Source organism: Vigna angularis, chromosome 1 (genome assembly GCF_016808095.1).
Source record: "Vigna angularis cultivar LongXiaoDou No.4 chromosome 1, ASM1680809v1, whole genome shotgun sequence".
NCBI lineage: Eukaryota > Viridiplantae > Streptophyta > Magnoliopsida > Fabales > Fabaceae > Vigna > Vigna angularis.
The window spans coordinates 45,067,140-45,079,336 of NC_068970.1; the positions used below are offsets into that span (position 1 = coordinate 45,067,140).

At 31.1% G+C, this 12,197-nt stretch overlaps 2 protein-coding genes across 2 annotated transcripts; one reads left to right on the forward strand and one right to left on the reverse strand.

Moving 5' to 3' along the window:
• Window positions 1–322: 322 nt before the first annotated feature.
• LOC108347849 (uncharacterized) lies at window positions 323–2,935 on the forward strand. The gene is made up of 2 exons (XM_052872089.1): window positions 323–487; window positions 2,253–2,935. Exons 1-2 carry the CDS (start codon window positions 359–361, stop codon window positions 2,520–2,522), a joined length of 399 nt encoding a protein of 132 aa, XP_052728049.1. The 5' UTR covers window positions 323–358; the 3' UTR covers window positions 2,523–2,935.
• A 2,008-nt stretch (window positions 2,936–4,943) lies between these two features.
• LOC108347861 (uncharacterized) lies at window positions 4,944–5,929 on the reverse strand. Its single transcript, XM_017587307.2, has 2 exons — window positions 5,710–5,929; window positions 4,944–5,125 (listed from the first exon to the last, which is right to left on the reverse strand). Exons 1-2 carry the CDS (start codon window positions 5,920–5,922, stop codon window positions 5,099–5,101), a joined length of 240 nt encoding a protein of 79 aa, XP_017442796.1. The 5' UTR covers window positions 5,923–5,929; the 3' UTR covers window positions 4,944–5,098.
• Between the last annotated feature and the right edge of the window lie 6,268 nt (window positions 5,930–12,197).

The window sequence follows — 12,197 nt, forward strand, 5'->3', positions numbered from 1 at the left end:
ACAGCTTAGGGCAAACTTGTTATCTGAAGTTACATAAACATTTATACTTATTGTTAATTACATGATTGGGCCCCATTCACCGTGGATTTATCCTTGTGCAGCAAGCTACTTACATATACATATACATATGATCACGCAAACCCTTATATTTCAAAGTTTGTAAATTAAACATGAAAATAACAGGAATTTCTTTGTATATTACACCATAAATCATTTGGTAACTTCCATGCATTAATTGAACAAATTAATGGAGGCAGGTTCACCTAGAATGGCTATAAATACATACCACCTACATGCCCATGTTTCATTTTCCATACACAAATTAAAACCAACACCAAATTAAAGTAATTTTGACAGAATGAGTTCCCAGAAGACAAGCATTCAGAATGTTCTTGCTCCTACGACAAGGCCACCTCCTAACTCCAAACCTCCAACCACTGGGACTAAGTTGCCTACTGTCCAACAGGTTTTTGCTAGAAGGCCAAAATGATCTCATGCCATTAATTTTGTTGTACGTTCAAGATGGAATTAGTAGCTTTTATGAAGGTCCAATGTTTGTTTGTTGTATTTGTATAAACATTTTCATTAATAACATCAGTATACCAATATTCTATATTTCGTTTTAGCTAACGATGTGCACAGATGATGAGTCATAAGTACTTAAAGTGATTTTTTTATTAAATTGCCTGGTATATTTATAGATGCAAAATGGTGTTACGCTTTCTCTTTACTATTCTAAGAATATTGGAAACTGATGAATTATAATGGTTTATTGTTATTAATTATTGGTACGAGTTTCATAAATTCTAACAAATGGTTAATAATGTTCCCTTTCTCGGATGGATTTTGTTGTGAGTGCCAACTTGGAAGCCTAGCCCTCTTGGTACCGTCCTGAAGGCACACGTATTAGCGTATTTGGTTGTTAGTTATCACGTTTGTGTAGGCGGACGCTTAAGGTCACATTGCGGACTAATACTATATTGCGCATACATTCTTTATTCTTTGTTATTGGATATATCTTTTAGAAAAAAATGGATGACTCTGTTCATCAACAAGAGAGAATGAATTGGTTTAAAATGTTTTTTTTTCTAAATTTCCTTTCTTGAAATTATTTTAAGAATACTTTGAGTTGGAAACCATAATGCAATTAAAGTGAAAATCTAATTGTTTGGGGTGTAAGGTGGAGTATATCTGCAAAGCACATCTTCACACTTTACTCCAAGCTAACTTAAATAGTTTTGAATATTCTTAATCAAAATCCTAAAATTCTTTGTTGCTTTCACTTCAAATTGTTTGGGGTACCGGTAAAAGACACATTAGTAAAAGAAAAGAAGATTGTAACATGTTTATTATGCTTTGGTTGACAAAAAAAATCGAAGCGCGGTGACATTTTTTAAATTCTCGTTAATATATATACTTTGGTTCTATTTTAACTCATGTCATAGGTTAGAAATTTAAAAATAACAGAAAAGGACATAAACTAAAAAAATTATTATTTTCTTAGAATACATTTAAGCCTTATCTATTCTATTTTATACGCAGACTAAAACATTAGTGAGCTGTTAAAGAAATAATGTCAAAGAGAAGGCAACTTAAAACACAAGAAAGAAATTGAGCGTAATTTTTACAATAATTTCGATATAATTTACGGGAAAAGCGGGAAGATATTCCAGTGTGTTTAATCTTCTTTTAGGAGTGACCGCTTAACTTTTAGTTTTCTATTATCTATAATTTTAAATGTTTTCGCTTTTAATTTAACTTTTCAAATCTCATTTTACGTTGGTTCTTCCTATAACAATTTTATTTTCTCAACATGAAAAAAATAATTTAAATAGTGAAAATATCAGAAAAGAAAATGCAAATACAGAGAAGGATATTAGGCACCACCACTGGTTCCAAGGCCAAAATTGGTATTTTGCCGTGTCCTTGGCGCGTTTTCAAACTTCGGATAGTTGACAATGAGAGTTTCGTCAGCCTTTATTTCTACACATTAGAAACTGCAAGGTGTTTATGAAGGCACTTACAACAAAAAATACTACATCAGAATTGCAAGGTTGGAACCGTTCTTGGTGAAAATTCTTGAAAATTTCAGCTTCTGAACTATACATCTCTCAAACAAACCCTAGGAAACGGCAAATATGAAACGAAAGAAATAGCAGAAATTTCTGTGAAATTACCATTTCCATTTCTTACGTAATTTCCATACATTAAATGAATGCTGTATATGAAGGCGTGCTTCCTTATAAATATAGTCGCATTGCCATGTTTTATCGGCATTCAGCAGTGTCTGCAGAATTGATAGACACAACCCACACCGATTGGAATTACTTAGCCATTGCACAATGAGTTCCCAAAAGCGAATTCAGGATGTTCTTGCTCACTCAACAAGGCCACCCTCTGAGAGTAGCAAGTCCGAAACTTCAAGCAGTGGAGCCATAACCATTCATAATGTTCTTATCCATACAACAAGACCACCTCCTAAGATTAGTACCTCCAAATCTTCAACCACTCGACCAAAATGATTTCAGACCCCTTTTATTATATATAAACCAATGTTGCATATTGGTTTATATATGGCGAATTACAAGTTCTATTGAAGGTGGAAGGAAGAATGTACTTCTATTTAGGGATTGGAGAATACATCAGCTCAGCTAGTGTGTTTGTTTATTGCATTTGTTGATTTATTCCATCACAGCATAAATGTTCTTGTATTCATAATATTGTCTGATTGTATTCCATAGCTCGTACTTGTATTCATAAGCATTACACGCAGATTAAATGTTCTTTTATTCTACGCAGACTAAATATTTTTGTTTTATGTGGTTTTAATTCTCGGAAAGTATGTTACTCGGAATTAGGAAAATTCTTGGAAAAGTTGTGGAAAACTCTGGAAAAAGCTCCGTCATTATTAGTGGAGGTTTTGTTAGAACCGTTGAAATTAGCGGGAGCTTTACTGAAACTGTTGGAATTAGCGGCGGTTTTACTGAAACCGTCGAAATTAATAGAATTTTGCTAAAATCACTGAAAATGTGTACAGATTATTATTTTTTTTAGTTTTTTTTTTTTGTAATCACTACAAAAGTCTCCAATTTTAGTAGGGGTTATTTTTAACATTATCGGGGTTTTAACTCCCGAAAAATACGTTTCCAGGGGTTACAAGAACCATTGCAAAAATCACCGTCACAAAGTTATCGGCAGTTTTCTGCCAATTTCCAAGGGTTTTGGGAACTATCGGAACTAACCAGGGTTCCTTAAAACCGCCCCTATTATTAGGGGTTTCTGGGAAACCGCCGGCACCCACTGGGTTCTACAAACTGCCCCTTTTTCAGGGGTTTTTGGAGAACTGCCGGAACTAACCAGGATTCTACGAACCGCCGGAAGTAGCTGGGTTTGAAAATTTTCTGGGATTTTATCCAAAACCGCCAGAAATGCATACAGATTTTTTTTTGGGTTGAAATTGGAGAATTTCTTAATTCTGATACATCATATACCTATCTAGCAGTATAGTAGTTTATGCTAATAAAATCAAATGAATTAATAAGCAATATGGAATGCTTCTTTGTAAATTTTGGATAATCTTTTTTTGTTAATGGATCCATAAACCTTCAATGGAACAAATAAATTATCTGATATTCATACTTTATTACGAACTATATATAACATTATCATTAGTGCAGTAAACATCTAAAGGTATCAGGATGCATTATACTTCTGTTTACAATGACTTTTACCTTTTTTGTTTCTTTTCAACATAGATTTTTCATGCACCTTAGTTCCCACACACCAGAATGAAAATAAGAACTTTATAGCACACCATTTTAATTTTATATATCAGTTTTGAGGATAAGAATATATAGAGAAGTACTTTACCATCCGAAAGTAGCCTCTCGATCAAGTTTGTTTTCAGAGAGTGATACACTCCAAACAAAATTCAATGTTATGCCATTTTGAATTCTTTGCACAATTTTGCTATAAAAAATTAAAGACAAAGAATCTTAAATGTCCATAACAATGTATTCCATGCATGTATGGAAGTCTACTCTAGCCTAACAACGAGTAGTATAAAGTTAGAATGCTAAATGAAATACAAATTTGAAATGTATGCACATGGATAATTCACTATTACAAAATAAGAAATAAACAGCGCTGAATACAGATATTTAAATAAGCACTATCTATAAAAAAAACATGAAACAATAGTGTTTTTTAAAAGGGTTATATATTGTGATACCCTTATATCAAGGGACAATGCTTATTATTTAAATAGACGCTATTTATGATGTATTTTTATTTTAAAATTTTAAAAAATTCTAGTTGGATGTATTTTTATTTTAAAAATTCTAGTTGTGTACATTCAGGTTTCATGTTGTGCAATTCGTCTCTTTGTTCTCCATTTCTTCTCCGGCATTCTCCATTGCTTCTCCAGCGTTCTCCCATTGCTAGTTTTAAGATAATGATAATCCATTGTTTAGGATTTTTTTATTTGACTTAAAGATTCTTCCAAAAATGAAAAAGTGTGTTCTTTTAAACAAATGCTTTACAATGATTCTTATGGTAAGATTTGCATGTGATATAAAAATACCCTTCAATCCATCTTGGTATTCACATAGACTATGATTTATTTCTTTAGGCTTTATTATGTTTTTCCTTATAATTTTCAGATTTTTCATGAAAAAGTGAAAACTGAGTTAAATTCTTAAAGGTACAAAATTTGTTGTGCAAATTTATATCTGCTGTATTTGTGCACCTCACAATAAGTTAAACACAATTATAAAATAAAATATGATATAATGGAAAGTCTGCATATTGGCCATGTTATTATTGTCCAATCTGTAAATTCTGCAAAAAAGTTTTAACAGTAGCAAAAAAGAAAGTCACAAATTCATCACATGCTATTTACAGCACCAACTTGAGGAGGATATTGGTTACATAATTTTCTTGAACTTATCAAATTTCACAAAAATTTACCAAGAATAACAAGACAGTTATAAATTCTAAAGTCTTCAAAAAAAAATTTCAACACTATTAATTAATTTCCCAGGAAAAAGCCTGAAAAAAAAACTCAAAGTGTCCTCGGCACCTATTTTATTATGTCATTTCACCCGAAAGTAATCTGACCTTCACCCTGTCAAAGACAATAAAAGTTTTTTAATGCACACTCAGATGTGAGTGATCATGAAAGAATTAAAAGTAACTGTAATTGAAAAAGGTCTCTAGTTAAATTAGATGCAACAGAAAACATTATGTTGTGTTCTATCAAATGCAATGATGAAATTCAAATTTATCAAACATGTTCCTTCACCAGAAAAATTGGGTTTGAACCAAAACATTAACTCTGAAGATGAGGATTACCCCAATATTTTGACTATAAAAATGAGATCTCAAGCAAGAACAGTGTTATACAAAGCTCATGTTCTATATTCATTCTACGAATCAAACATCACTATCCAGATCATAATATCATACTTTATTAAATTAAATTGTTGTATAAAACAAGTTACAACCATTATCTTACCATAAATAATAAAACCATTATTAATATAGAAATTGTAAGAGCAAGTATTAATGGATCAATAATTGTAAACCCTAACCTGTGAGAAATTTCTCCATTGAAAGAAATTATGACAAAACTAGACAAGGTGATTTGAGCGCAAAATTAAAAAGAGATAGGGAGAGAGAAAGAAATGAGTGAGAAAGAGAATGAATTACCTTATCAGAAACTGAAGGGGAGGAGGGAGTAGAAGAAGGTTTTGGAGAAGAAGATTCCATCTGGGACATTCTATTTTCAAGAGCGTCAACGCGTTCCCAGCAACGGTTAAGCACAAAACGCTGAGCCTTCACGTCATGCAAAACGGATAGGGACATATAGGCGTATGCCGTTGTGAATCCAAAGCCGAACCATAACAATCGACTTCTTGACATTCTTTCTTCTCAATTCGGAACCAGCTCAAATTTGAAGACGGTGCGATGGAGAAAGATGGATAGGTAATTTTGTTTAAATTATATAAAGCTGTGGTAAAATTATTAATAGATATGAAATTTAAAATAGTTTATAATAAAATATATTGTTTGAGTAAAATGAATTAAAATATTTTAAAAAATTATTAAAGTAATTTAATTTAAATTTAGAAACTTTTAAATTTTACATAAAATAAAATAAAAATTATAAATTTTTCATATTTTTAAATTCATGTCTTTTTCTTGTACTATATATATATCAGTGAAAATATATATCTTTAGTTAATCGTTGATTTAATGTACTATATCGTTGATTAATCATTAATTTTCTAATTGTAAATTATTTTTTATTTGTGATTTTTTTATGTTTGTTATGATTATTTTTTATTATTATTTATTATCTAGGTTGTATTTTTTTTAAAATGATGTAAATATTTCAACAAATATTAATTAGGATTGTTTTATTTTTTTTTTTCTTATATCAACTAACAAAAATTTTCAATTGTCATCGATTAAAAAATCAGTGAAACCTTCCACTAGAAAGTTTGTAAAAATAATCTTGATGATCGCGGTTTACATAAGTATTTTTTTAGTTAATGGATACTGTAAAAAATTTTAGTTAACATCCATAAAAAACGGCAACAAATATGATAAAAAAAGAAATAACTCTAATGAATGTCAACATAGATTATTTGACTCAATATCTATTAGAAACAATTTTCGCAAATATTTATTTTAAAATATATATATATATATATATATATATATATATATATATATATATATATATATATATATATATATATATATATATTGATGATACTTGTACTGAATTTTGAAAAAAAAAACTTAAAATTGACTAAAAAAATATTACCAATATTAATATTTCTTTTTGTCATTAACAACTATTTAATCTTATACACGGGGAAGATGTTTTGAAATTTTATTTTATTGATTTCAACTACTTTGGACATAAAAAAAAATATTTGCAATTTCAAAAATATGTTTAGAATAATAGTTTGATTTTTTAATTTTTTATGAAAAAAATAACTTGCTGTGTGATAAATTAAAAATTTATATCTTATTATTAATGTTGTATGAACTAAGTATATCATACATAAATTTTGTTTCTCATGTAAAGGCTTTTTCTGTTTTAAAATGAAATTAGCTATGGTAAAACCATTTTCTTGGTAAAGTCATGACATTTTACATTTTAACTTAGAATGTTTTGACGTTTGAAAAGTCTAAGAAGGTGATTTTTCTCAAGAAGAACAAAAAGAATGTCCTCATGAGCACGTCGGAGGACCTTGTAATATGATCATAGGATAAGGATGAAGAGTTTAAATAGTGACAAGAAACATAAAAAGAAATAGCATGGTGTTTCTAGACTTGTATTTTGTCTATTTTAGTTTTTAGTTTTTCTCTCTTTGTTAGTTTGAAAGAAGCTTATATATTCTTCTTTTGTTAAGGTACAAGCAAGGTGGGACTTAACATAACTTGTACTTAAAAGAAAAAAGAATAAATAAGTTTTTTTTCCTTTTAGTTGCTTGTATTACAAGTTATCTCATGTATAGTTTTAGTTTTGATGTTTAGACTAGTTAGGTAGCTTATATTCCCATAAAATGTTGTAAAATTAAGAGATTGGGACTTAAAACAGCCTTGAGAGTTGTTGTCCATACTTGAAGGTCTCCAAGTCCCACATCCTTTAGTTTTGTCCATCTACTTCATCTCCTACTGTTATATAAGCAACCTAAGGTCTACTTTGTGCATACACCTTGAACACCTTCGAATTTCAATATAAAGAATGTTTTTCATTCAATTGCATTACTTCTTTGAGATATAATTTTGTCTCTTAGTCTAAATTTGGGTCTTATCTTGTGAAGAATAAGTGGCGATTCTCTTTACCATTTATCTTGGATTCTTTCAAGTGGCATGCCTTCCAAATCATAAGTTTCCTTTTCTTTATCTCTTACATTTTTAGTCTAGTCTTTTTAATTCCATTTCTTAATTGTTCTTTTTTAGTTCTTAGGCCTATTTCTATCTAGGCATGTTATTCCATATCATGTGGTATCAAAGCCTGGTTTTGATCCAAGGACCTGTGTGGGTTATGAGACACCCTTCTATCTTGAGTGAAGATTGCAAGTGAGTTGGAGTGATCCTTCCTTTCTTCTAGCCAAAACTATGAGCATTGAACCAAGGAGAGTGCTACTGTTTTTTGAGTGATTTTGTTGTTGTTTCTAACCTATTTTTGTGTGAGTTTTCTTACTATTAAAATGTCAACAAGTTCAAGGCATTCTTCCTCCAACGGAGATAGCATTCATGGAAGCACATATAGCAAATTAGACATAGAGAAAGCCTTCAAGCACATCCAAAAACAAATTGATCTTCTCAACCATAGAATGGAGAAGGAGTTTAAGATGAAAGGAAAGCAAGAATATAGACATCAAGAGCACAAGTCTTTTACTCATGGTCATGGCCTTTCCAAGAGGCATCAAGAAGATAAAGCTTTTGACCAATGTCTTCCATTACCAAAGCTCAAATTGCCTTCCTTTCATGGAGAAGAAGACCCTAACATTTGTTTAGATTGGATAGCTAATGTAGATAATATTTTTGCTTTGTATAGTATAGATGAAGTATTTCATGTAAAGTTAGTTTGTTTAGCTTTAGAGGGATACACCAAACAATGGCTTAATAGGAGAAACTTAACCATCATGGGCTCACTCGCGAGCACATGGGAACTTTTTAAAAACATTATAATCCAACGCTTCGTACCTCCTTACTACTTTAGGAAACTCTTGCTTAAGCTCCAACAACTTAGGCAAGATAGACGAAGTATGAAGGAGTATGCAAGTGAGCTCAAAGTGCTTATACATCATATGAACACCATTGAAAATAAACAAACAAAAATAACAAGGTTTATTAGTGGACTTAATAGCAACATCCAAGATATAATTGAATTCCATGATGACGAGAATTTATATGTAGTGGTTCATAGGGCCATGAAAGTAGAGAAGCAACTCTTGCAAAAGGAAGCTTATCACAACAAATTTTTAAACTCTTCAAGAGATGCTTTCTACAAATCCTCATCATCAAAGGATAAAGCCAAGGATGTTTCTAAGGAGCCTATTAACAAATCTTGCCCTCATTCTCCTTCTAACCATCCATCTTCCCAACCTAAATCCCTTTCTAGAGCAAGTCATATTATATGTTTTAAATGTTTAGGACATGGTAATATAGCTTCTACCTACCTCAACAAAAAGGCAATGTGCATTAGGGATGAAGCAATTGTCACCAATGAGTCGCCCTCTTCCTCACCTTCACACACTTATAGGTCTTCTTCCTCATCAAGTAAAGAAAAAGAGAAGGTCATGCTTAATTGTCTAAATAAAGACCATCACGATAGAAAAGAGGATAGAGTAAAAGAAGAGAGTAAAGAAAGAGAGGAGAGAAAAAATGAAGAAAATGAGAGAAAAGAAAGAGAGGAGAGAGCAAAGAAAGAAAAAGAAGAACTTGTGAGAGAAAAAGAGAAGGCAAAAGTTCTAGTTACAAAGGAAGTGCTACTAAAGCCACCTTCCACTCCCATCATTCTAACGGATTAAAGCACATTCAAGGAAATTTCTCAATCCTTCCACTTTTCTTCTATTATTAAGATTTATTCCTTTTTCAAACTCTTTTGCAAAAATATCACACCTCTTTCATCCTTTATATCCACTTCGTCACAAATCATTTCTAAACCACATATTGAGTTAATGTTTTCTTTTTTACACTTAACCCAAGACAAAAATAAACATTTTTCTAAAAAAGGATTCCTAGTTTTCATTAAGCAAATAATTCTAATTCGATGAAGCCTTCTTTTAATATTCCTTGTCTATATACATTGTTTGGAAAACATGAATTCATTCACAAAATGTTTAATGTTTTTTTGCAGGTTAACATTTGATCCAAGAGTAGTTCCTTTGGATTATAAAAGAAATAAGTCACTAATGTCTTTTTTTTGCAGGGTTTTCAAGATTCGAGGTCGAATCCTCTCCAACTTGGGGGATGATATGATCATAGATAGAGAAAGGATGAAGAGTTTAAAGAATGACAAGAAGCATAAAAAGAAATAGCATAGATTTTTTTACGCTTGTATTTTGCCTATTCTAGTTTCTAGTTTCTTTCTCTTTGTTTGGTTGTAAAGAAGCTTATATATTCTTCTTTTCTTTAAGGTACAAGCAATGTGGGACTTCACATAGCTTGGACTTAAACAAAAGAAGAATAAATAAGTCTCTTTTCCTTTTAGTTGTTTGTATTGTAAGTTATCTCATATATAGTTTTAGTTTTTATCTTTAGACTAGTTAGGTAACTTATATACCTTAAGAGGTTGTAGAATTAAGAGATGTGAGACTTAAAACAACCTTGAGAGTTGTTGTCTAGACTTGAAGGCCTCCAAGTCTCACATCCTTTAGTTTTCTCCATCTACTTCATCTCCTAGTGCTATATAAGCAACATAACGTCTTCTTTATACATACACCTTGAACACCTTCAAATTTGAATATAAAAAGTGTTTTACATTCAGTTGCATTACTTCTTTGAGATAGAATTTTGTCTCTTAGTCTAAATTTGGGTCTTATCTTGTGAAGAACAAGTGGTGATCCTCCTTGGCATTTATCTTGGATCCTTTCAAGTGGCATGCCTTCTAAACATAAGTTTCCTCTCCTTTCTCTCTTACATTTTTCGTCTTTTTAATTCCATTTCTTAATTGTTCTTGTTTAGTTCTTAGGCTTATTTTTATCTAGGCATGTTGTTCCATATCACCTTGATACCTCAGATTTAGAAGAAAAGCTTGAGGAAGAAGCAAATCTCTACCTTTTGGTAGAAAACGTTGACTACTCATCACACGACTCTAATGAGGTGGTAGATTTTAATGATTTACATTCCGTAGTACAAGCTTATAATGAATTATTTTCTAATTCTTTGAAACTTTCTAAAGCTTTAAAAAATATGAGAAAACAAAATAATTTTTTTTAAAGAAAATGAGTGCTTCAAGAATAATTTGATGTCATTGAAAGATGAAGCCAAATTGTTAAAAGAAAGCAATAACAAGTTGAGAGAGTAGCTTATGGAGGCTAAGCATGAAATAAAAAAATCTCATTCAAAAGAATGTGAGATTTATGAAAAACTCAACAATTGTTGAGGATACGAACACGTTGAGGCTATTCTACTAGAAAATGACACTTTACATATGAAGGCAACGAACGTCTAAGGCTCCTTATTAAGGGATGTAAACATCCCTATGAAAGGAAAGGTTTAGGTTGTATTGATAAAAACCCTAGTCATGCATCTACAACTAAAATTGCTTATTTTGCAAGGTTAAAAATTATTGTTACACGTATACTTCTAAAAAGAAAAAGATGCTAAAAACTAACAAGAAAAGATCTAATTCAAATGGGTACCTAAAGATAAAATCATTTTTCTTGTAGATATGCTTGACTGCAGAAAGGAAACCCCTCTCATGGTACTTGGATAGTGGGTTCTCACGTCACTTAACGGGAGAAAGGTCTTTGTTCCAAAGCTTGTGGAACAAGAAGAGAGGCAACATGGCATTCAAAGGAAATAAAAAAGGTAAGATATCATAGTGATATGTATAAACATTTCCTCTTTTATTGATAGTGTTCTTCTTATAGAAGACCTTAAACATATTCTGCTTAACATAAGTCAATTATGTGATAGTGGATGTAATATTATCTTTAAAAAAGACCAATGTAAAGTCTTAGACCATCAAGGTCTACTTGTATTTTCTATCAATAGACAACGTAACTTGTACAAGATAAATCTATATATGAATTGCATGGTCAAAGTGTTTTATGCTTGGTATCTATAAAAGACAAGGCAATTTCATGGCACAAGAAATATGGACACGCAAATATGAGATTAATTTCAAAGTTGCATCATCATAACCTCGTAAGATGGTTGCCTAATGTATTGTAATACTTGCATTAAAGACAAAACATGTCAAGGAGTCTTTTAAAAGAAAAAGTTTCAAAATGTCATTTCTATTGAAAAACCTCTAGAGCTGCTTCATAGACATCTATTTGATCCTATAAGAACCGCGTCTGTAGGTGGTACACGCTATGGGCTGGTAGTCGTTGTTGACTTTACTAGATGAACACGGATAAAGTTCTTGACCCATAAGGATAATGCTTTCGATGTTTTCTATAAATTGTATAAGAAGGTTGAAAATGAAAAGGGTTGTAAGA